Source organism: Rhinoderma darwinii, chromosome 2, assembly GCF_050947455.1.
Source record: "Rhinoderma darwinii isolate aRhiDar2 chromosome 2, aRhiDar2.hap1, whole genome shotgun sequence".
Lineage (NCBI taxonomy): Eukaryota > Metazoa > Chordata > Amphibia > Anura > Rhinodermatidae > Rhinoderma > Rhinoderma darwinii.
The window spans coordinates 388969569-388997012 of record NC_134688.1 but is presented as its reverse complement, the minus strand read 5'-3'; the positions used below and the strand labels follow the sequence as shown (position 1 = coordinate 388997012).

Below are 27444 nucleotides of genomic sequence, written 5' to 3'. Positions count from 1 at the left end.
TATCCAAATCAGCAGTCATAAAGTGTTTTAACCCTTTAGGCATTTCAAAAGAATTAAAGCAAAGTAGAGGGGAAATTTACAAAAAATAAAAAATGCCCGAGAAATGCAATCCAATATTTTATTGCCCAGATTCTGCAGTTTTTAGAAAAATCAGATGTGGCTCTAGTGTGCTAATGGACTGAAACACAGGCCTCAGAAGCAAAGGAGCACCTAGTGGATTTTGGGGCCTCCTTTTTTTTAGAATATTTTTTAGGCACCATGTCAGGTTTGAAGAGGTCTTGTGGTGCCAAAACAGTGAAATCAGCCCAAAAGTTACCCCATTTTGTAAACTACACCTCTCAAGGAATTTATCTAGCGGTATAGTTAGCATTTTGACCACACAGGTTTTTCGCTAAATATATTAGAATTAGTCTGTAAAAATGAAAATCTACTTTTTTTCTGAAAAAACATAGACATTTTTAATATTTACAAAGAATAAAGAAGAAAATTCACCCCGAGATTTGTAAAGCAATGTCTCCCGATTACAGCAATACCCCATATGTGTTAATAAACTGCTGATTGGACCCACAGCAGGGCTCAGAAGGGAAAGAGCGCAATTTGAATTTTGGAGCACATATTTTGCTAGAATGTTTTTCGGTGCGATGTCGCATTTGCAACGCCCTGGAGGGACCAAAACAGTGGAAACGCCCCAAAAATTGCCCAATTTATGAAACAATATCCCTCAAGGAATTTTTCTAGGGGTATAGTGAGCATTCGAGACCCCTATAGTGAGCATTCAGGTCTTTTGCAGAATTTATTAGAATTAGGCTGCGAAAATTAATATCAAAATTTTTTCCACTAAAATGCTGAATTTTTGCATTTTCACAAGGAATAAAGGAGAAAAACACCCAAACATTTGCAAAGCAATTTCTCTCGAGTACGGAAATATCCACCATGTGGTCATACAATTTTGTCATTAGAAATGAATTAACCCTTTCAGGACTGATCCTTTTTTGCTTTCTTATTTTCGTTTTTCACATCCCACATTCCTAGAGTCTTAACATTTTTATTTTTCCGTCAATAGAGTGGTATGAGGGCTTATTTCTTGCGGGAGGAGCTGTCATTTCTATTGGCACCATTTAAAGTACCATAAAATGCACTGGGAAACTGAAGAAAAATTATTTTCGGGCTGAAATTGGAAAAAACTGTGATTCCTTCATTTATCGCCGTGCGGTAAAAACAAAAACTTTACTTTATTCTGCTGCTCAATACAATTACAGTGATACCAAATTTATATAGATTTTTTTTATATTTTACTACTTTTACAAAGAAAAATCTATTTGTTTCAAATAAAAAATTGTTTTGTTTCACCACATTCTGAGAGCTGTAACTTTTTTTTTATTGGTCGATTGAGCAGTATGAGGGCTTATTGTTTGCGGGACGAGCTATAGTTTTTATGTGGAACCATTTTTTGGTATGTAAAAAGTGATTAAAAAGTTGCATTAAATTTAGAGCTAAGATGACAAAAAAACAGCAATTTTGGCGGTTTAAATTATTTATTTTATTTTTTATGATGTACATAATGCGAGTTCAATAATGGTATATTGTAATAGTTTGGACTTTAGGGACGTAACGCTAACAATTGTGTATCTTTTTTTTACATTACTTTAGAAGAAGAATGGGAAAAGGTTTTTTTTTTTAACTTTTACATTTTTTTTGTCTCACTACTAATAACTTTAATTCTTTTACACATTTTATTAGTCCCCTTAGGGGACTTGAACCAGCAATACTAATGTATTGCAGTATATTGTTATTTTAACAGGCTTCTGTAACAGCACGATCACTGTTTCTGTCCATTAGTCCCGGGTGTCAGCTGTAATACACAGCTGACACCCACAGTGTATGGAGCAGGCTCAGCACGTGAGCTGTCTCTATTCATCAACCCCTGCACCATGACATGCTATTAAGTCATAGTGCGCAAAGGGGTTAATGCACAGCGGATCGTGCAAAGTGAAAATTGCAATTTTCCACTGATATGACATTTTAGTGCATAATATGTTGTGCCCAGTTTGTGCCACTGAAGTAAAATACCTCAAAAATCGTTAAGCTGGTTCTCTCGGGTATGGTGATGCCATATATGTGGATACAAACTGCTGTTTGGGCAGACTATAGGGCTCAGAAGGGAGGGAGCACCATTTTGCTTTTGGAGTGCAGATTTTGCTTGGTAGTAGTTGTTTAGGGTTTTACTGGTATTTCAGTTTATAATGGGTGGCATATGTAAGCTGTGCGGAGTACATCAGGGCATAATAAGAGGGTATCATAATGCAGTAAATAAATATTAATTTATACATATGTTTCCTGTGTCGCACTGATAAGTGGTGCCCAATCTTATCCACTTTAGGAACACTCTGCACATTTTGCATCACCATATCTGAGAGCCAGAACTTTTTTATTTTTTCTCCACCGGAGCTGTGTGAGGGCTTATTTGTTGCAGGAAAATCTGTAGTTTTCACTGGTACCATTTTGGGGTGCATGTGTTTTTTTTTATCGCGTTAGATTAATTTTTTTTGCAAGTCAGGGGAGCAAAAACCAGCAATTCTGACAATGTTTTTTAGTTTCTTTTTTTACAGTGTTCACCGTGCGCTATAAATGAATTTGCAGGTTGGTACGATTACGGCGATACCTTATGCATATAGTTTTTTTTACGTTTTTCAGCGTTTGCACAATAAAATCACTTTTTTCCATGTCACCATAGACACCAGAGACATTACTTTTTTATTTTTCAGTCAAAAAAACTGTGTAAGGGCTTTTTTTTTTGCGGGATTGGTTGTATTTGTTATTGGTACTATTTTGGGGTACATGCAACTTTTTGATCACTTTTTATACTCTAATTTAACTGGTTCCTGACCGCTGGCTGTGTTTTTACGGCCAGCGGTCAGGGTCCTTAAAACCCGAGCCATAGACTTTTTACGGCTCGGGTTTTAACTTGCTGCCCGCGCGATCGGGCAGCTGAATGTCGGGTCTCCGGCTGTCAGTGACTGCCGGGGACCCTGAGGAGAGGATAGAAGCAGCTTTCGCTGCTTCTGTCTTCTCTGATGACTTGTACACAGCGCTGAATGCGCGCTGTGTACAGGAATAGAGACAGCAGCAGCGGCGCTGTCTATTCCTCCCGGTGATCATGTGACTGGTCACATGATCGCCGGGTGCCGTTACTGACAGACTGCTGCTGGGTCTTACTAGACCCAGCACAGCTCTATTAGTGACAATCGTCACTATGAAAGGGCTGATTTCCCCTGTAACTGGGGCTGCTGTGCAGTTACAGGGGAAAAACATGGTGTAAAAGAAAGAAAAAAAATATATAAAGTTCCCCAAAGGTCTTTTTTGACCTTTGAGGGACAGACCATAGTAATAAAAAAAAATAGTAAAGTAAAGTGCAAAAAAAAATTAATAATAAATGCACATAAAATACCCACGCCCAAAAAAAACTCCCCCCCACCAATCATTTTTGTAACGCTAGCGCTGACCCAATTACCCTAATATAGACATGTAATATAATAAAATTTACAATAGACAATGACGATCACAAATAAAAGGTCTATTTTTAGGGTAAAACTATGTTATTACCAAAAACATATAGCTGAATCGTAAAAAAGCTTATTTTTTTTACTATTATTTTCAAACTTTATGAATAAAAATTCTAAAATAGCAAAAATGGTGTGTATAAAAATGATAAAAAAAGAAACCTGCATTGTCTACGGAAAAAACGTCGCAAAATTCATGTAGTTAGCCCAACAAATAAAAAAGTTATAGCCATTTAACTAACACGTGCTAAAAAGTGCTAAACGGTGCCTGGTCCTGAAGGCTCAAAATAGCCCGGTCCTTAACTGGTTAAGAGGGGTGGTGACCACAAAAATTGCGATTCTGGCATAGTTTTTTTCGTGCGGGAAAAATAACATTAGAGTTTTATAACTTGGGTCGTTACGAACGTGGTGATACCAAATATGTGTACTTTTTTTAATGGTTTCATTTTTTCCTATAATAAAAGGCTTATTTAAGGAAAAAAAAGCAATTGGTTTTTTTAACATAACTTTTATTTTTACACTTTTATTAAGTTTTTTTTTACTTTTTTTTTGCCCCACTAGGGGACTTGAGGAGTTGCAACTTTGATCACTGCTAGAATACATTACACTACCTATGTAGTGTAATGTATTCTAACTGTCATTGTGACGTAAAAGTCCGATATGATTCAAACCCCTTAAATGCGGTGATCGCAATCGGTCACCGCATTTAAGGGGTTAATTGTCTAAATCAGCCGGGATGGTCCGCTAACCGGCAAGACTGGAGTGTCAGCTGTAGGGGACAGCTGACCTCCCGGTTCCTGGACACTGTCCATTAGGACAGTGTGCGCTGGGAATCGCTCCACAACTATACGTCCTGGTGCGGGAAGCAACCCCTCTCCAGGATATACAGTTGCGGCGTACCGCGGGACGAGGTTAATAGTCTCCAGCTTACTATGTGATTGAGTCTATCATTTCTTTTTTTATTATAACTGAATATTTCTACCATTATAATCTAATTATATTTTTATAGAAAAAAGCATTCATGTTATTTATGTGCTTCGCATATTTGTTTCTGTTACAAAGACAAAAACAATATATGGCAGGAACACACAATCTGTTATACCTAACACTTAATGTGACCGTCTAGTCCAAATAAGAAAATGTGACTATACATTGCTAAGGTATAGTCAGCCTACCTTCTGTCCCGCTACTGAATGATCCGGCCTTAGTTCCTGCATTCGGGCCCTCTTTTCTCCGTTCTCCAAAATGGCGGTCCCTGTTTCAGACTTCCCTATAGAGAGCTTTTTTAAAATTCGGAGACATACTCCCAACCCCTCCTCAGCCCTCTGATAAGTCATCGATGATGACGTTGACGCTGCTGGAAACATGGGTTGACGTAATCAAAATGGTCCATAGGTAGGGCAGAGGAGAGGGTGGGGCCATGTCTTAAACTTCCAAAGAAGTTCTCCATAAGTTAGTCTGAGACTATGGAAGCCATTTGGAGAGCTGAAACGTAGGAACTGAGGCCAAATCAGTCATTAGCGGGGCAGCAGGTAGGTTGACTTTAAATTTGCAGTGTATGTATAGTCACATTTTATATTTAAACTGGATGGTTGCTTTATTGCAAATCTACTGCTTCAATACAACCACCATTACCAATACCATAATAACATGTACCAGCTATCATTGTAGTCCCATTTTAACTAAACTCAGCAACACCAATAACTAGTCCACTAATCTTACATTATCTATCCACCATCACCAACATGTTTTCTTTTATTGAAGGGTTTGACTTTTACTAAAAAAAATTGTTGTGTTTTCTCTTTGCCTTTTTGACTAAAGGTCAGTGACATTTTAAGGCACTGGCAATCTAGAGTATACCCAGGAGACCAACAGGTAAGAACATTTTGTATATTTACCCTTTCCTTAGATTTGTGGCATTTTATTTGCTCAAGGTAACTAGGGCTAAATGTAAGTTTAACTAAGATTAGGTGAAACATTACTATATTTTCAGATGAAAGTGTAGGATGAACAACAGTATTATATTAGTACATGGAACTGGCATAAGATTCCCATATCAATACAGTATAACAAAAGATAGATTATGGTTTTAAACAATGACATTTAGTAATGTTTAGAACATATCCAGCTCAACATACTGTAGTGTTCTCTTAACATAATATATTGCACTTGCCTATTTTGAAATCTATTTCTCACATTGCATATTTAAAGTACAGGTATTGGTCCCCCAGAATAAAGCGGTTCTGTCAATCTGTCAGGTCTTCATTTCTCCCCTATCTGGGGAAGCAAAGGATAGAGGAGATGCTGACCTAGATGATACATTGTTTTTCATAATTTGACTGCCGTAAAAAAGCGTATTGGTAATCACTAAGTAGTTAAGTCCTCCTCTACTAGCTCGAGGGGAGCTCGGGCAAAACTGGTAGCTGGTTATACCAAAATCCCTACACTTTCTCTAAATTAAAATACAACACATTTAACAAATATTGTGACAATGCCTAGATTGATGTGGGCCATTGTTTTTTAATGGGACTATATTTTAGAAGATCCTGAAAAACCTTGTTTTCACCAGTATATTCTGTAATACAATATAAAAAGGTACATATTCAAAATAAACTTTTCCACAGAATTCAAACTTTAACTAATGTTTGACAGTACTCATCATAATCCCCTTATATCAGTACTACAGATAAGCACTACAATTCCTAGGATTCAATGCAATTCCTGTGCGTGTGATAGACCACAGAACATTTCAGCCTCACTGACTGTATCATCTCCAGTCTGTCCCTGTTGTGCACGCACACAGAGGACATCTGGTCTAGGAGGTAAGCATTGATGAATAATTAACAGAAGTCAATACATGATGATTATTTCTTCTGAACTACCAAAATAAAAGAAACAAATCTACAGGGAACAGGACAATTATAAAATATTAAGTGAAAAACGTGATCAAATAACTTACAGGTTGTAAAGTTCAAGATTTTAAATTCAAACCTTACAATTAATGATTAGTCCCATGAAGAAAACTCCAGTTTTAAATTGATGCTGGTCCAGGGATCAGTCGATTGCTACATGTCAAGTTAAAGAAACCCCTGGCTGTTTTATTGTTAATTCAATCCAAAAATGCCAAGGTTAAAGAAAAGCACTATGTAGGTAGGAATGCTAAAATGCGCAGGTGGAAAAATGATGCATTATGAAGGTTCGTGTCCAGGCACCGCCTGTATTCGTCCGGCTGGTATTCAGCCATAAAATATCAGCATAAAAGTTCCCTTTCTGTTTATTGATCCTGTATACTTTTATGATAATTATACTTACGTTGTCCAGAACAGTGATTTTTCTAATGCTATTACCATATTAGCATACATCAACAATAAACACAAAGAATTGGCTTCATACCATATAGTGTTAAAGGGGTATACCCCTTTTTTACATTGATGGCATATTGCAAGTATTTGAGAATGAAGGGGCAACAGCATTGATTTAGCATTGCATCCCCCTCACTTTCTTCCCTACTCAACTGCACTCCTTGAAAATTAGGCACATAATGTTACTGATGTCACCCTTGGAGAGCCGCTCTGCAGGGGAGGCATAGAAGGGGACGCAGAGTTAAATCAGCTTTATACTATGTGAATAACCCTTTCAGGATCCATTGATTCACTGAACCTTTGCACCAATTAATTTACTTCTTCGAAAGATTTTTTTAAAGAATTTCCAAACCAACGGACCGTCCTGTAAACCTTCTGTTAAAGTGATCGGGTAGCCAAATGCCAGGTGGCGGGTATCAACAAGAAAATACAGAATCGGTTTATTGAGTGCTGTCTCTATTGTTCCTTCACAAGATCGGCAATACAATAGATGATGATACAATGAGGTTGCTGTCTCGCCTACTAGGTCCAGTGCACCCCTAACAGTCACAAATATCCCTGTAACTGGACTAAATTCCTCTGACCTCCCCTAGTTATAGTGGAAAAAAAATATAATGATAAAAAAAAAATATTTAGTTATAAAAAAAAAAATATTACATCTAAGCCCTTGACCTTCCACCCACCAAACATTGTTGTAAAATTTGCCCCAAACCAATAACCTAAAGTTAAACATGTATGTAAAGACTATTTTTGGGTTGCTCTCCGTGATTACAAGACAAATTTGCTTTTAATTTATTACTATTAATATTTTACAAACTAAAAGCCTAATTGCTGTAAAAAATATAGGTATAAAAATAACAACAAAAGAAAGTTATACTGGCCACCAAAAAAAACATGTTGATAGTACAAGAGATTAAAAAAAAGGTGGCTGTTAAAATAACGTGTGCTAAAAATTGACGTCTGGTCTGACCTAATTTTCCCAGGATCTGAAATTGTTATTCTGCATGAATATCAATGTATAAAGCAGAGGTGCGCAACTTCATGCCGTTGTTTGCGGTCTGCGGTCATCCAAGTACAGATCGCCTTTCCGTGAACCAATCATACACAGTATTGTATGAGAACCTATAGCAATCAATATTGTTGATGGCACTTTTATTTTCCAACTAGCCTTAGAATATTGAGAGTAGTAACCTGATTTTTCCCTTTGGAAAATGTCAGGGTTCTGGGGTTTTTTTGCACAATTTGCCTTGTATTTTATAAATATTCCTGTTTTGAAACTTACAACAAAATTATTTTATTATTTCTACATAGAACTTATTCAATGTCATTAAGATATGCTATAATATACTGTAGATGATGGGTGAGATAGTTAATAGTGCAGCTGTACAGCATATAGCTCGCAATAGCTATGCGTTTAGTAAGTGCCAAAAAATGTTCTCTAACATACTAGGACAGCATAAAAGTGTGTATATATACACCATACTGCACACATATACAGATCAGCTCCTAAAATTACAAATTCTTTCCACTAAGCATATCACTGAATGCTTAACTCACTTTGAAATATATATATATATGTATATATATATATATATATATATATATATATATATATATATATATATATATAGATTTATTTATTTTTCACTGAACTGGTTGACTATCTAAATGAAAGGCTAAGTTAATGTGGAGATGTAAAACGAAACCCACATTTCAATTCTATGGAAATGTGATGTGCTATACTGCCATCTAGTGTTTCCTTCTGCTATTTTCTATAGCTGTGGAAGATTATTATTAGTATTAGTATTATTATTATTATTATTAAGGAGTGAACCCTTAAAACTTCTATTTTCCGATGATTTTCTAAAATGCGAATCACTATGATTTGTGAATCTTATACAAGACAATTTGATTTTGTCATCTCTATAGGGAAGGGATACTTAAAAAATTCTATATCGATTCTCTAAAGTGTAAATCGCTCTAATTTGCTTTCAATCTGGTTAATTGATTCTACCATCTCTATTTATTATTATAATCAAGTACATGTTGAACGTACGCCTTTTTATTTGATTTTCTAACTATTAATCAGACACTGCTAAGAAAACTTCTAACTTTTTCTATAAATGGAGATATGCATTATACGTAATGCATTATATGCAACATAAATGTATGCATATCCTCAGCTTCGATTTGGCTCTGCATGAGTAAAATACAACAACAGCAATTTAGATATGTTGTCTAAAACCTTATCCAATGACAAAAACACATTTCTTATACTCTCATTTGATATTATTCCACAAAATACTTACCAATATAGAACACTGTGAAAAAAAAAATCTGTGGATCATGTGCTGTTGGAGTGATGTCACATACTGTAGTCACAGTACAAGGGTACATTAAAAGGACAAAAGTACACTTAAAGGGGTTATCCTTCCATAGCAACAAATCACCTTTTCACAGGATAGGTAATTGATCACTGGAGGTCACCACCGGTGGGATCTCTACCGATCACCAGGTCCCTAGTTTGAATGGAGTCGAGTTTCATATGCTATAACGACGGGTGATAAGTTGTTATGGTGGGACAACCCCTTTAAGGGAAGTTCCTAAGTATGTGGAAATCCACCTCTAAGCAGTTCACTGCGTATAGATTTGCTGAAAAGGTCAATATGCACTCCCTTTAAAACCAATAAAAACACAATGAAATAAAACAATAAAGGCTGAGTGGGCATGTGCAGGGTTCATACCAGCTGTCAAGAAGAAGAGCTTTCCAGTCCTCATAAGCTAAGAAGAAGTCTCCTCAGTTGCTGCCATGCTACTGCAGAGGCTCTGCTCCTTCCCTGACTAGCAGACTGCAGTGAATAGAGGATCACTATGCAGGGAAATGGCTGTAGGGAAAGTGTGCGTGTCCACCAGCATTCAGCTCATTAGGAGGATGTGCTATACACTTTGCATGCCAGGTGGCGCTATAGTATATAAGTAAATATAACTATTTATTTTAAATGTTTGTTTTTTTAACAGCATAAAAATCGCAAACATGTTTCATTTTTTATGCTCTAGACAATGAATATATTCAAAGGTGGGTCAACCCTTTTATCTAAATTATGGCTATCTATCTGGTATTCTGGATTATTGTTTAATCTTTCAGTATATATTACACTAGGTTATCATTTAATCATGTCTTATGATACTAGCTTTTCCTTTTTTCACATGCATAAAATTATGTGATTAACAATAAAATGAATAACAAATGCTGGAAGATATTTAAACATACCCAGTTTTGGCAAAGTTAGTCCAGTATGTCATAACCACTGCGCTGAGCATGACATCATTCTTTGAGAAGTTACAGTTGAAAAGTTCTGTAGGACCGATCATGGGAATGCCAAATACATAGGGAACTTCATCACCATGAGCAGAATCAGCCCAAGATGGTTTCATTTCACTTTGGCAATGGTGGTAAAATGCATAGAAATAAGTTGGAGAACCATATCGGGCATGTAAATCAGCAGTTGCAATGGCAGGGGCCACCCATTGGTGATCTGTAAAGAGTGCAATCAAAGTCTTTCTTCGCGTTTCAGGATTTTCTTTATCAGCCCAATCTGTATACATGAACTTAATAGTTTCCCGAAGTGTATCTTTTCCTTCTGGGTATCCATATAAATTGTCTACAAAGTTGGAGACTGAAAAGTCAAATTCGCTTAAGGAAACACCATCATCATTATCTACTATACCATCCACAAATTTTAAGCCTTCTCCTTGATTAACTCCAAGCATAATATCATAGTTAAGAAACTCCCCTTGTTCCATGAGTATCTGAGGGTCATCTGGAATGACATCACCATCAATGACTGGTCCAAACGCAATGTGGTATGTAGCTGGTGTGATGGACTGTTGAATGAGTTCTTTGTACTCCTTCTCCCGAAGACAATCAACCAAGTCAATAGTATCCAGCATGTCACAACCCACTTTATCTGCCAATAACCTAGTATACTTGGCAGGCTGGTAGTTCACTGCCCAGCTGGAGAGAGCTGTTCCACTTTGTATGATTGCTTTTTGAAACAAACCTGCAGGTGCGAAATTTGTAAATGCAAATGAAAAATGTAAATATCATAAAACAATGCAGCGTCTATGAAGCAGATAATATGTGCACTGTATCTTTACTTGCTAAATCAGACTGCTTAGAAAAATAATACTTACAATGAGACACATGATTTCTTATCTAGCACAATTTACTGTTATTCAAAAGATAGCAAAAGCCTGAGCTGTAAATTGTTTTAAAATCATTTCTGACTTTAAAATAGCTAGATAAGCATTTTACCAATTTGATTACCAGTTACAATGCATTTACTCTGACAAAACTCGCAGGAAAATATGCATTTGAAAGATTATACTTAAATCTTTTTAAAGCGGAACTGTCGGCTCTCCTAATGTGTATGTTTTAGTAAATACTTGTTTTTCCCATAAAATAACATCTTGTCTTAGAACTTTGCGTTGTGCCGTTTCTTTGTTATTCTTCCTGGAAATGTATGAAAAAATTTACAACTGGATGTCATCATTCCCCTTGTCGAATGGGGGTGTCCCAACATACTCTGACACTTCCCAATCAGTACTTATTAACAAAGAGAATGGTAACACTCAGTTGTTTATTTATTTATTTATACATTTCCATGGGGAATAATAGAGGAATGGGACTATGCAGAGTTCTTGTTTTGTTTAACGGGGAATACAAGTATTTACTAAAACAGACATCTCAGGAGAGGTGACAGCTCCTCTTTAACTCATGGAAACACAACTTTAATAAAGATGAATACAGTAAGGAATAAAGTAATTGGTGTTAGTAGTTTTTTTTATAATTGCTTTCAGTCAAATGCTTTAGTTAATAACATGGTTCTCAGTAGTGAAAAAAATGTCAATTACAGTTGAGTTCTATTATATATAACAATCTATATATGTGTAGCTAATGGTAAATTTAAAGTGGGTTGCTGGGAAATCCCAACCTTGTTTATTGTTCTAAAAGCATTTATATTTACATTACATTTACATAGCAGGATAGTAAATGTTTATTAAATAAATTGTATGGAATTAGAAAAAGAAACATGTTTTTGAACAGAAATGGCTCATAATTCAGCCTTATGCATCAGTCCTAAGTCTTTATCTGCTGCAGTAACAAGGGAAAGGGAAACGTGGAATTGTAAATGTGAAAAATTCTGACTGAAGAAACAATATTTAAAAAAAAAGGTTAAAATACATTATACAGGGAATGTTGCATAATTTTTTTTTAACCTTTTAGTATCATTTTTTACGATATGCTTAGGATTGTATCATTCTGGAGCTTATGTGTTAAAACGATATCGTAGCATGCCTTGTTTTGATTTTACAAGAGACTATTTTACTTAATTTTGTTATATTGTTTTCCATTTCTGTTGTTTAATTTTCATTTAGGCAACCCACATATGATATTGATGACCTACATGTCAAAATACATTTTTATGAACTGACTGTGCGGTTAAAATTTTTTTGTTTTTTTAGATAGATAGATAGATAGATAGATGGATGGATGGATGGATGGATGGATGGATGGATGGATGGATAGATAGATAGATAGATAGATAGATAGATAGATAGATAGATAGATAGATAGATAGATAGATAGATAGATAGATAGATAGATAGATAGATGATAGATAGATAGATAGATAGATAGATAGATAGATAGATAGATAGATAGATAGATAGATAGATAGATAGATAGATAGATAGATAGATAGATAGATAGATATGAGATAGATAGATAGATAGATAGATAGATAGATAGATAGATAGATAGATAGATAGATAGATAGATAGATAGACAGATGATAGATAGATAGATAGATAGATAGATAGATAGATAGATAGATAGATAGATAGATAGATAGATAGATAGATAGATAGATAGATAGATAGATAGATAGATAGATAGATATGAGATAGATAGATGATAGATAGATAGATAGATAGATAGATAGATAGATAGATAGATAGATAGATAGATAGATAGATAGATAGATAGATAGATAGATAGATAGATAGATAGATAGACTCTTTACTCACTTCTAGGCCACCAGTACATTATAACATCTTACAGTGACAATATTTAGATAGTGCTTATATTATATCTATATGTTCTCATACTGTTTAAGACAATTATTTTTTCGTTTCTAACCCCTTTACAAATTTGTTTTTATTATTTCTATCGCATGTGTAGGTTAGTGACCTTAACCCGTTAGTGACCGCTAATAGCGAGTGCCGCATCTAAGTGGTTTTGAAGAGAGGGGGGGAGCTCCCTCTCTCACCCCACTCGCACCCTGTTATGAGATCGCAGGGTGCCAGTGTCTTCTATGGCAGCCGGGAGCCTAATAAAGGCCCCCAGGTCTGCCTGCAGTGGATGCCTGCTAGGTTATGCCTCTGGCATGGCCTAGCAGATTCCTGTCCGTTGTAAACGGACTGGCAGTAATACACTGCAATACAGATGTATTGCAGTGTATTATAAAAGCGATCGGACGATCACATAGTAAAGTCCCCCAATGGGACTAGTAAAAAAAAGTTTAAAAAAAAAGTTTGATAAAGTCATTAATAAATAAATAAGTGAAACAAAATGAAAAACCCACTTTTTCCCCTTACAAAATGCTTTAATATGAAAAAAATATTAAAATGTAAAAAGTTACACATATTTGGTATCGCCACATCCGTAACGATCCCGACTATAAAGCTTTTATGTTATTTAACCCGCTCGGTGAATGCTGTAAAAAATAAAATAAAAAACAATGCCAGAATTGCTGTTTTCTGTTCATCTTGCCTTAAAAAAAATGTGATAATAAGCGATCAAAAAGTCGCATGTACTCCAAAATGGTACCGATAGAAACTACAAGTCGTCCCACAAAAAAAAGCCCTCATACAGCTGCATTGTCGGAAAAATAAAAAAGTTATGGCTCGTCAAATATGGAGACAAATAATTTTGAAAAAACTGTGTTTTTACTGTGCAAAAGTAGTAAAATATAAGAAAACTATATAAATTTGGTATCGTCACAATTGTAACGAGCCGCTGAATAAATGTATTATGTTATTTATACTACACGGTAAACAGCATCAATTAAAGACGCAAAAAAAGAGTGGCAAAATTGCTGGGTTTTTTTCTATTACGCCTCAAAAAAAGTTAAGAAAAGTTATTCAATAAATTCTATATACCCCAAAATGGTCCTATTAAAAAAATACAACTTGTCCCACAAAAAAACAAGACCTTATACAGCTATGTCGATGCAAAAATAAAAACGTTATAACTCTTGGAATGCGACAATGGAAAAACTTAAAAAATAGCTTGGTCATTAAGGTTTAAAATAGGCTGGTTACTAAGGGCTTAAAGCTACACAATTGTCCATGCAACCACATGGACATTTATACAGAGGCACAAAGGTTTTTTTTTTCTCATAGATTCATAAGGAATCAATGGGGGAAACAATTGTGGCCATGCTCCAACACATGCCCTATCAAACAGATATTTGCCTTCTTGAAACAAATATAGTGCCTCATAGAAGCACCATACATTTCTTCTGTTTCGTATAATGGAATTGTAGGGACTTCACATGCTACTGTACAGAATTCGGGCATGCAATTTTGCCACCTACATGGATCCAAAAAGAAAATACTTTTTTCTATTTATTTATTTTATTTATTTTATTTTGGTTAAAAAATATATATATAAGGTAAAACAACATGACTAATTGATGTGGGCCACAACATCTGTATACCTTTGGCAGGTGCTGACCCTGGTCAAGCCCAGAAGTATGTACTCAGGGTCCCTAGACTAGGTATCTAGGAACTAAAGGTGATGGAACTTTTAAAAGTTACACTTTAAATTTGTTCTCCAAAATTACTCTGATTCACAGCAAAACTCAAAGATGGCGAATCAATGGTAACATGTCTCAGGGACACCTGGAAAGGGACACATATTTTTCTAGCACAATAAAAAATACTGCATTAACTGAATTCCAAAATGTCCCTAAGATATTGGTACTGCCGCTATAATTCCACTGATATTGTCATTTAAAATTTTGGCAGATATTTTTTCGTCATACTACATATTCAGGTCGTATTATTAATCATCACATGACAGGGCATAGTTTAATGACATAGTGTTGGCAAGAGGAAAAGTACTGCAAAATGTAAACATTTTCCTTTTTGTGTAATGATTTTGTTTGTAAATTGCGCTAACAACAGTGTATGTATGTAGATGTGCTGTAATGCTGTCGTATTGTCTCAGCCCTTCTCCAGAAAATCTTCTGTATTATTCCAAGCTGCCATGCATGCACACTGAGAATCAAGGAGATTGAAAATCCATCACACAATACCTGCTACTACTATGCTGTGTGAGTTATTCTTATCAGACGCAGGCAGCTGACTCCATAACTAAGGCTGCATGATATACTTCACAACTGGATATAACGTTTCGTTAAAAAGTGTATGTGTTACAATGAACCTCAGTCAGTAGAAGAACATTTTAAAAAAACAATTGTGTTTTCCCTTTAATGTATAATTAATATAGCCGGCGGCATATCTGGACTGTGGGTAATGGGGCTTGTGCCTTGGGTGCTGTGTGGTGAACAGGGTGCTAGTGAGTAGCTGGCAGAGCTGGGAGGGAAATTCTTTACAGGAGCAGTCAGTACTCAAACATTCTTCTTTCTTTCTGGACCTCTCTATAAGGGCCTGTTTACACCTGCGTCGGTGCTTCCGTTGCTCTACTCCTCAGGACGAGCAAAACAACAAAAGTACCGGAAGCGACGGTTCCGTTGCATGGCATTCATCATCATTGGCACCAGATGGAAGCCATTGACTTTACTTGGTTCCTTGGAGTTTCCGTCATGGATTCCCTGGTTTTACTGGAAACAAAAGTGCAGCATGCTGCGCTATTGCTTCCGGTATTTTGGACCAGATGTGTGACGGATGCCCCTAACAGAGCCTCTAACGCAGATATAAAAAGGTGCTTAGGCCACTTTTATACAGCAGTATTTGGTTTAGTATTTGGAAGCCAAAACAAGGAGTGGATGCAAACACAGATGAGGTGCAAATCTTTCCATTATACCTTTTCTCTGTGTAGGTTCCACTCATAGTTTTGGCCTATAAATACTAATAGAAAATACTGACCAAAATACTGCTGTGTGAAAGTGGCCTAAGCCTCATCCCTGACCTGATTATTGTCATGATTATGAATTATTATTCATTTAGACCAGCAGTGGTATAGCAGAAGGTCTTGCCATTAGAAAAATCAAAGCAATAAACAGTGGAAAAAATGTATTCTGCTACATTTATGTGAGTTTTTAGCGGCTATAATACGCAGATGTAGCCGTCTTTACCTTGACTTTTAACGCATTAAATAAACAATGGCTAGATCCCTTATCCTGACTTTTTCAATGACTTTTCAATGGCTTTTGTTGTGTGATATCACGCTGCAGCAAGTTATCAGAGTCAAGTTAGAGATGGCTACATCCGTATACGTGTGTGTGTGTGCTCATTTCCGAAGCACATGTATCCGGTTATGTTCCGACTAGCTTTTTAAATTACGCGTGAATTTGATAGATCTCTTTTTTTTTCAATGATAAAACTTTTATATATAATTAATATTTAATGTCATAATATTATGGATTCTTATACAGCGTTTACTTTTGTTTTTGGTAGTATCTTTCACAGCATTTTTGGTTCGTTATTTGCCCATGTTACTTTAATGTGTATAGTAAAATATGAGAAAACCTACATGCACAGAATTTTGTTTGTGGCGTTTTTGCAGCGTTTTTGGGGTCAGGGGCGTTTTTTTTTGTTTTTTTTTAATGCATTTTTTTGTCATTTCTTTCATAGGCCTCTCTATTAGGCTGGGTTCACACGTGGCGGAATTTCACTTAAATTCCGCTGCGGACATTCCGCAGCGTTAATCCGCAGCGGAGCCGTTTCTCCATTGACTTCCACTTTAATTTAGCAGTGTTCGTTTAGACGATGCGTAAAATTCCGCTGCGGAGCATAGGCTGCGGAGCGGAATTTGGTGTCCGCAGCATGCTCTGTCTGTTGCGGAGCAGTGGCGGACTGGTTGCGGACTCATGGCGGAATTTCTCCATTGACTTCAATGGAGATTCTAATTTCCGCAATGAAGTCCGCAGCTGTCATGCACATGTTATGTGTGCTGCGGATGCGTTTTGCTTTTTTAACTTGACATTTCTTCATTCTGGCTGGACCTATGTATTTCTAGGTCTACAGCCAGACTGAGGAAGTCAATGGGGCTCCCGTAATGATGGGAGCGTTGCTAGGAGACGTCAGTAAATAGTCACTGTCCAGGGTGCTGAAAGAGTTAAGCGATCGGCAGTAACTGTTTCTGCACCCGGGACAGTGACTACCGATCCCAATATACAGCTACCTGTAAAAAAAATTGAAGTTCATACTTACCGAGAACTCCCTGCTTCTGTCTCCAGTCCGGCCTCCCAGGATGACGTTTCAGTCTAAGTGACGGCTGCAGCCAATCACAGGCCAATAACAGGCTGCAGCGGTCACATGGACTGCCGCGTCATCCAGGGAGGTCGGGCTGGATGCCGAAGGAGGGACGCGTCACCAAGACAACGGCCGGTAAGTATGAATTTCTTTGACTTTCACAAGGGAAAGTGCTGTCCCTTCTCTCTATCCTGCACTGATAGGGAGAAGGGAAGTACTTTTACCGCAGTCCGCAGCAGCTAGTCCGCATCAATTTACTGCACATTTTGGGCAGATCCGCAGCAGAATCTGCAACGCAGATTCTGTGCGGCATTGATGCGGACAGTTGCAGAGGAAATCCACCACGTGTGGCCATGCCCTTAGACTTGTAAATATTTCCAATGGAAACATGCGTTTCAAGGAGTTGAAAAAAAAGGTATGCGTGAAGGAGGCCTAACGCAAATTATAATGTAAAACGGCATATGTAAATTTAACTAGCCGTTCTGAATCAAACTTTAAGGTTTTGTTCACTTGTTTGCATTTTTTGGTGTATTTTTGGTGCCAAGTAGATTCAAAGCAGAGAGTCGGTATAAAAGAATTACATATTTAAAAAAGCTGTGAAGACATAATGGCTGGGTTTACCCATGGCATGTTTTGTGTGTTTTATTGTACTGCGGATAGACAGGTGGGTACTGTTAGTAATTGGGAAGTTACATATTGGTATGTTTGTTTGTTCTTCTTTGTTATTTTCCTGTTTGGGCAATATATTGGTTAAATAAATACAAAATGATATGGTTTTAGTTGTAATCTTCCCATGAATTTCCATATATTAAAAATGAATTACCATTCACATGTTTATTTTATGTATACTTGGATTTTTTGGAGGAAAGTAAATGTTATACTCATCACATAGACGAATGTAATATTTTATTAAACTTTACAATTTACTCAAATATGGAAGTGCTGTGCATTGTTTTCAATTTCATATAACACATCTTAGTTTGGAGATAGCCTCAATATAAGGTGAAAATGTCAAAGTGTAATAATGTTACTCACATTTATAAGAACATGATTATAAAGTAGAGAACAATTTTAAAGAAAATTTTTTTTCTATGACATCAGAAAATAAATGACAAATTATTTGGCAGATTTGTATATGCATATAGGAACAGCTGCTAACTTGATTTTTCTTTCAAAAATATATTTAAAAATATTTTATCTATTGAATACGTTTACAAATATGAATCAATTTGTTTTTAGATTTCATTAGTGCTCAAATTTATTAAAGTTTCCATATAAGGAATTCTATATAAAAGGTCATTAAATAATCAGGAAGGAGAAACACATACTGTATGTAATATAGCAATACAAGTAATGTGTACTGCTAATGACATGCAAGAAAGGGAAGACCTTTACAATCTGTAGAGGAAGCTTTCCGCCTAATTATGTCTTCCATAACAACAATTATAATAAAACCTTTATATTACTAACTTATCTAGCTGAAGAACTTCTATAACTGAAGAAGGACAGTCAGAATACTGCTTTCCATAAAGGAGAAATAAAATAAATCTTCTGACATGTCATAGACACATGTGAAAAGATCACATTGATGGAGTCTGTGATCTTGGACAGTTTCTGATTTTCAGAATGAAAGGGCTCTATAGAGCACTTAAAGGGGTTTTTCGGAAGTAAAAAATTACTTTTAATTAAACTAAACAATAAAAAACATTTAACTTTGTAATGTACTTACGTTTGATTAGCTGGCTGTATCGTCGTATCCCCTCTTCCGTCACGTGACCGCTTGTCCATGTAAAATTTGCACTTCCTGTGCATACCCGTCCATTCGCGCCTAACTTCCGGTTTGCGGTTTCCGGTTTTCACAGTGTACGGCTACGTCATAAATGACGTAACTGTACCACGTGTTAAATGATATGGCTGCGTCTTCAGCAGCAGTGTTTCATTGCGCATGCGCAAGTCTTAATATGTGGTGTCGGTGTGCACTGTGACGGCCGTGTCTGCCGTAGCTCGCTCTCTCCTTCTCCTCCTCACAGTCCGAAGGGCATGTGAGGAGGAGGAGGAGGGTGTTTATTTGCTCACTGTAGGAGCGGAATCCCCAAACCCGGGATTGGGGATTCCGCTCCAGGAGAAGTCACAGACTTCACTGTGTCCATATATGGACACAGTGACTTCTGAAGCGGAATCACCGGCGAATTGGCCGGGGATTCCGCTCCAAGAGAAGTCACAGACTTCACTGTGTCCATATATGGACAGTGACGTCAGGGACTAATGAAGCGAAATCCCCGCCGATGTGGCCGGGGATTCCGCTCCAAGAGAATTCACAGACTTCACTGTGTCCATATATGGACAGTGACGTCAGGGACTAATGAAGCGGAATCCCCGCCGATGTGGCCGGGGATTCCGCTCCAGGAAAAGTCACTGACTTCACTGTGTCCATATATGGACAGTGACGTCAGGGACTTCTGAAGCGGAATCCCCGCCGATGTGGCGGGGATTCCGATCCAGGAGAAGTCACTGACTTCACTGTGTCCATATATGGACAGTGACGCAGGGACTAATGAAGCGGAATCCCCGCCGATGTGGCCGGGGATTCAGCTCCAGGAGAAGTCACGGACTTCACTGTGTCCATATATGGACACAGTGACTTCTGAAGCGGAATCACCGGCGAATTGGCCGGGGATTCCGCTCCAAGAGAAGTCACAGACTTCACTGTGTCCATATATGGACAGTGACGTCAGGGACTAATGAAGCGGAATCCCCGCCGATGTGGCCGGGGATTCCGCTCCAAGAGAAGTCACAGACTTCACTGTGTCCATATATGGACAGTGACGTCAGGGACTAATGAAGCGGAATCCCCGCCAATGTGGCCGGGGATTCCGCTCCAGGAAAAGTCACTGACTTCACTGTGTCCATATATGGACAGTGACGTCAGGGACTTCTGAAGCGGAATCCCCGCCGATGTGGCGGGGATTCCGATCCAGGAGAAGTCACTGACTTCACTGTGTCCATATATGGACAGTGACGTCAGGGACTTCTGAAGCGGAATCCCCGCCGATGTAGACGGGGATTCCGTTCCAGGAGAAGTACCTCACTTCACTGTTCATATATGGACAGTGAAGTGAGGGATTTCTCCAGAGCCATCCCCTACAGGAAAGTACGGAGGGTGGCATTTCCTACAGGGAGGCTATGTGGCATTACCTACAGGGGGGGCTATGTGGCATTACCTACAGGGGGGGCTATGTGGCATTACCTACAGGGGGGCTATGTGGCATTACCTACAGGGGGGGCTATGTGGCATTACCTACAGGGGGGGCTATGTGGCATTACCTAAAGGGGGGCTATGTGGCATTACCTACAGGGGGGCTATGTGGCATTACCTAAAGGGGGGGCTATGTGGCATTACCTACAGGGGGGGCTATGTGGCATTGCCTAAAGGGGGGGCTATGTGGCATTACCTACAGGGGGGCTATGTGGCATTACCTACAGGGGGGGCTATGTGGCATTACCTACAGGGGGGGCTATGTGGCATTACCTACAGGGGGGGGGGCTATGTGGCATTACCTACAGGGGGGGCTATGTGGCATTGCCTACAGGGGGGGCTATGTGGCATTACCTACAGGGGGGGCTATGTGGCATTACCTAATGGGGGGGCTATGTGGCATTACCTACAGGGGGGCTATGTGGCATTACCTACAGGGGGGGCTATGTGGCATTACCTACAGGGGGGGCTATGTGGCATTACCTACAGGGGGAGCTATGTGGCATTACCTACAGGGGGGGCTATGTGCCATTACCTACAGGGGGGGCTATGTGGCATTACCTACAGGGGGGCTATGTGGCATTACCTACAGGGGGCTGTGTGGCATTACCTACAGGGGGGCTGTGGCAGTATCTATAGAAGGTAGTGAATGGGGCCGCAATTCTCTCGTGGATTTTCAGGGGAATTGCGCCCACAAAAGCACGTTAGTGTGTATGGGGCCTTACATACATTTATAGTAAATTATGTAAAAAAAAAGAAACGTTTTACCATTGTTTGGAGTAGTGTTTGGCGTTTGCTTCACTGTAAGGCCCTGTTCACACAGTTAATTGCAGGCAGAAAATACTGCCTCAAAATTTTGCTTGAATTTTCAGCCAGATTTTGATCTGCCTCCACGCCGTTTGCCACGATTTTTGCCCGCGGGCATTGAGCGCAATGGGCAAAAACGCTGCGAAAAACGCTTTCTCTGCTTCCCATAGATGTCAGAGGGAGGTCAGAGGATTAAACGCCCGAAGATAGGGCATGTCGCTTCTTTTTCCCTCAATGGCCGCGGGCAAAAAAACGTGGCAAACGGTGTGCAGGCAGGTCAAAATCTGTCTCCAAATTCAAGACAGAATCTTGATGCAGAATTTTCTGCCAGCAAAAAAACTCAGTGTGAACAGGGCCTAATACAGGATCTATTGGAACAGATCCAGCAGCAGGTGAGGTAAATGTGCTGACTGGATTGTGTGTACCAAGATGTCGGACTTAGGTGGAGTGGGCAGACTTAGGGCATGTTCACACGGCCTATTTTCGTCCGTTTTTCGGGCCGTAAACTCTCGAAAAACGACCGAAAAATTCAAAGCAGAACGCCTCCAAACATCTGCCCATTGATTTCAATGGGAAAACAGCGTTCTGTTCCGAAGGAGCGTTTTTTGATGTGTTTTTTTACACATAAAAAAACGACCGCGAAAAAGAAGTGCAGGAAACCTCTTGAGACGTTTTTGGAGCCGTTTTCCATAGACTGTAGTGAAAAAAGCTCCAAAAACGGGCGTAAAAAACACAGCGAAAATCGCGATTTGCACAAAAAACTTCTGAAAATCAGGAGCTGTTTTCTCTTGAAAACGGCTCCGTATTTTGAGACGTCTTTGCCTGTGAACGTACCCTGACATTTATCAGGCTGTGGAAGGGGCGGGGGAGGGAGATGGGTGCCTGTACTTAGATCAGGGATAGATGGAGGCACAAAGGATAATGATGATTATTACTGTGTAAGGGCTTATTCAGAGGAACGTATAATACGTCCATGCAACGCGCGTGATTTTCACGCGCCTCACACGGACCTATATTAGCCTATGGGGCCATGCAGACTGTCTGTGAGTTTCATGCAGCGTGTGTCCGCTGCGTAAAACTCACGACATGTCCGATATTTGTGTGTTGTTCGCGCATCACGCACCCATTGAAGTCAATGGGTGCGTGAAAATCAATCGCAGCACACGGAAGCACTTCCGTGGTACACGCGTGATTCGCGCAACAGCAGTAAAAAGTATGAATGAAAAAAGAAAAGCACCACGTGCTTTTCTGTTTACAAACATACAAACGATGTGTCATAATGATGGCGGCTGCGCGAAAAGCACACAGCCACGCATCATACGGGGCTGACACACAGAGCTGTTATGTACCTTTTGCGCGCACAAAACAACGTGTTTTTTGCGCAAGCAAAAGGCACACGCTCGTGTAATCCGGCCTCAGACAGTGTGCAGGGAGGGAGCCGTCTGCCTGTAATCTGTAATTAGAGCAGGGAAGGACCATGTGACCATAGAGGGGCGTGGCAGTATGCAAATAGCTGAGGTGCTTTGGAGGAAGGGGGAAGATGCAACTGTCTCCTCAGATGCAGCCGGGGATCATGGGTATAGTGGGTTACAAGACAGGAAACAGCCAGTAAGGGATGTAAACAAACAGAAAGGGATGTAAACAAACAGAAAAAGCAGCAGTGACGATGGAGATCAAACAGAAACTGGTTAGAAGTTTAATAGGGGGTATTAGGGAAGGCAAATGAAGGCTGGGGGACATTTTTTAGAAAAAAAAAATTTCCTGGACAACCCCTTTAACGGGAATGTATCATCAAAAAATGACCTTTTGTTTAAATCCAGTTTTTTTTAATTTATAAAATATTGCAGTTTTCATACTGAACAATTGAGAACTTACAATAGACTTAGGGCCAGACCCATATTTGCCACTGGGGTTGCAGTGCCTAGGGCATCCAGCAGGGAGGGTGGCTGAATGATCATTTATTTTTTTATCTTCTTATGAAATGTCGGTAAGGTCACTCACTGGGTGTGGGGAGGGGTGTGGCTATGTCAGCACTTCTAAAACACACCCTCTGTTCATGGATTGGACAGAACTGCTCACCTGAGAAGCTGTAGCCAATCCAAGAACAGTGGGAGCGTCTCGGACTCAGGGCCGGCACGGAGGAGACAGAAATAGAAGCAAGTAGAGGAGAAGAGAAAGCTCCACCCACAGCTTGCCCTGCAAGAAGCCTGTCAGGAAGGGAGAGGGTGAATGCTTAATGGAGAATCAGTCTGCTGTTTGTGCCTTTATATGTGTCTCTGTGTCTGTGTGTGTGTGTGTGTGTGTGTGTGTGTGTGTGTGTGTGTGTGTGTGTGTGTGTGTATAAATGTGTCTGTGTTTATATGTGTATATGTTCCAATATGTGTGTATATATGTCTCTGAGCGTATATTTGTGTGCCTAAGTGCCTATATATGTATCTGTATGTGTATATGTTTCTGTGTGTGTGCATGTACTACATTATCTGTGTATTGTCTGTGGTGGTACATAGGACTGCAGGTAACATCTACCACATTATTTGTACCTTGTATACATGTGCCTGCGTATTTATATATGTGCCTTTATGTATTTGTATATTTCCCAGTATGTGCATGTATATTTACAGTATGTGCCTCTGTGTGCATATATATATATATATATATATATATATATAAATGTGCCTCTGTGCTTGTGTGTGTATATAAATATGTGACTTTATGTATGTACAGTGTATATGTAGTTAATGTTTGGTTTGTGGATTGCAGCAATAGAGAGTCCTGCATTGGGTGCCATCCAACCTAAGGGTGGCCCTGCTCAGACTCATAGTTCAAGTAGTGCTGCAGCCATTTCTGGACAGTGCTGAGGGGAGCGGCAGATCCAGGACACAACTGGAGGGCACCAGGTAAAGTATGTATTATTTTACCATGTTGTATGTCCCAGTCCCCGTCCTTAGGACGCTAATAGAATTGAAAGTGAAGGTGAGCCAAAGGAACGATCAGTTCCCTTCCTCTCCATTCTGCGCTTTATTTGTGGCGTGGCGGCGCGATGACGTCATCGCGCCATCTGCCATCGTTTCACTGGAGCAGACCATATCAGAAAAGACCATGCCTGCATCAGCGGCAAATGTAAATGGTCATCCCTGGCCGACACTGGTAACTCCCAGCATGGGGATTCATTTGTATCTAAAGGAGTCCAGCACTAGATTCATAGTGGCAAACTATAGAAACTGAGCCTGCTCCATCACCAGCGGTTGTCAGCTGTATATCACAGCTGACACTCTACTGTAACGGCAGAGACCGGACTGAGGTCTGAGCCCCGCCGATTAACCCCCTAAATGCTGTGGTAAATTGTGACCGCAGCATTTAGTTGGTTTGTACACCATCGGCACCCCTATGTCAATTTTGCGAGGGTGCTGCTGGTTGCTATGGCATCCGGAAGCCTAACAATGGCTTCCTGGCTGCCAAGTACGGAAGTCTATAAGGCCCCGTACAGAGGTGGGACCTAATAGCCTTGCTGTGTATGACTGACAGCTCCAATACACTGCAATACGTATGTAGTGCAGTGTTATAGAATAGTGATCAGGGCTTCAGGCCTTCAAGTTCCCTAGTGGGACAAAAAAAAAGTTTAAAAAAGTTAATAAGAATGTTGAATAAAGAAAAAAATATGATGTTTCAAGTTACATAAACAAAAACAGCCTCTTTCCACATAATAAATATTTTATCATAGGAAAGAACTGAAAACAATAAAAAAGTACACCTATTTGGTATTACCGCGTCGTAACGACCCCAACTATAAAACTATAACATTATTTTTGGTGCGCAGTAAACGCCGTAAAAAATAAAATAAAAAACAATGCCAGAATCAATGTTTTATTGTCACCTTGCCTCCCAAAAAAAAAAGACTAAAAAGTCATCAGAAAGTCGCATGTACCCCAAAATGATACCAATAAAAACTACAGCTCAATCCGCAAAAAAAACAAGTCCTTATACACCTTTGTCGAGAAAAAAATAAAAAAGTTATGTCTCTTAGAATATGGCAACACAAAAAAATTAACTATTTAAAAAACAAAAAAGTGATTTTACTGTGGTAATGCTGTAAAACATAAGCCCTTGCACAGGTCAGTTGAGAACAAATTCTGGCTCTCAGAAAATGACACAAAATGTGCAGAGTGTGTTCCCAAAGGGGCATAAGATCGGGCACCTTTTATCGGTGCGACACTGGCCACATATCTGTGGATTATTATTTATTTACCGCATTATTATACCCTCTTATTATACCCTGATCTACTCCGCACAGTTTACATATGCCCCACATTACAAACTTAAATACCAGCGAAACCCCAAATACAACTACTACCAAGCAGAATCCGCTCTAAAAAATACACAAATGGCACTCCCTACCTTCTGAACCCTACAGTGTGCCCAAAAATCAGTTTACGTCCACATATATGTCATTACCATACCAGGGAGAACCCACTTAACGGTTTAATAGGTATTTGTCTTCATTGGCACAAACTGGGCACAACATATTGTGCACTAAAACGGCATATCAGTGGAAAATTAAAATGTTCACTTTGCACCATCCGCTACGCATTTATTTCCTCTTGATAAATGCCCTGAGGGGTGTAGTTTCCAAAATGTGATCACTTCTTGGGGGTTTGTTTTACTATTTGACCTGAGAGCCAAGCAATTGTGGGCCAATGCTGTGAAAATCACCAAAATAGGACTCAAATGGGCATGGTGCTCTTTCACTTCTGAGCCCAGTCATATGTCCAGGCAAATGATAAATGCCTTGAGGGGTGTAGTTTCCAAAATGGGGTCACTTCTCGGGGGGTTTCCACTGTACTCTGGTACCTTAGGGGTTTTGCAAATGTGGCATGGCACTCGAACGGCAATCCAGTAAAATCTGAGCTCCAAATGCTAAATGGCACTCCATCCGATCAGAGCCCTGACGTGTGCCCAAACATCAGTTTACGACAACATGTGTGGTGTTGCCATACTTGGGAGATATTGAGTAACACATTTTGTGTGCTTTCTCTCCTATTACCCCTTGTCAAAAGGAAAAATTGGGAGCTAAATCTACATATTTTTGGAAAAATGTTATTTCATTTTCACTGCCTAATTCTAAAAAAATATATGAAACACGTGTGGGGTCAAAATGCTCAGTACACCCCTAGATGAATGCCCTGATGGATGTAGTTTCCAAAATTGAGTAACTCTTTAGGGGTTTCTACTGTACTGGTACCTCAGGGGCTCTGCAATTTCGACATGGTGCCTAAAAACCAATCCTGCAAAATCTGTATGCCAAATAGCGCTCCTAGCTTTCCGAGCCTTACTGTGTGTCCAAACAGCAGTTTATTACTACATATGGGGTATTGCCGTACTCGGGAGAGATTGCTTTAAAAAAATGTCAGGGTGCTTTTTCTCCGTTATCCTTTTAAAAATGAAAGAATTCTACAAATTCTAATTCCAATAAATTCTGCAAAAGACCAGTGGGGTCTAAATGTTCACTACAAACCTAGATAGATTCATTGAGTGGTGTAGTTTCCCAAATGGAGTCGCTTTTGGGGGTTTTCACTGTTTTGGTCCCTCAGGGGCTTTGCAAATGCGACATTGCACTCGAAAACCATTCCAGTAAAATTTTAGCTCTAAAAGACAAATTGTGCTCCTTCCCTTCGAGAGCCCTGCCATGGGTCCAAACAGCCATTTACGAACACATATAGGGTATTGCCATACTCTGGAGATTTTGCTTTACAAGTTTTAGGGAGATTTTTCTCCTTTTGTCCTTGTGGAAAATAAAATAATTCTACATTTTATTGGAAAATAGTATTTTTTTTTTCATTTTCACGGCCTAATTCAAATGAATTCAGCAAAAAAACCTGTGGGATCTAAATGCTTACTATACCCATAGATTAATTCCTTAAGTGGGGAACTTTTCCAAATGTAGTCACTTTTTGGG

General features: G+C 39.0%; 1 protein-coding gene across 2 annotated transcripts in view; it reads right to left on the bottom strand.

The window, feature by feature from the left end:
• The window catches only part of NLGN4X (neuroligin 4 X-linked), a 261523-nt gene that overhangs the window by 19986 nt on the left and 214093 nt on the right, over positions 1-27444 (bottom strand). For both annotated transcript variants that reach the window (XM_075853982.1, XM_075853983.1), the window contains one exon: positions 10194-10983. In XM_075853982.1, the coding sequence (XP_075710097.1) occupies positions 10194-10983 (790 nt within the window). The remainder of the gene's footprint in view (positions 1-10193; positions 10984-27444) is intronic.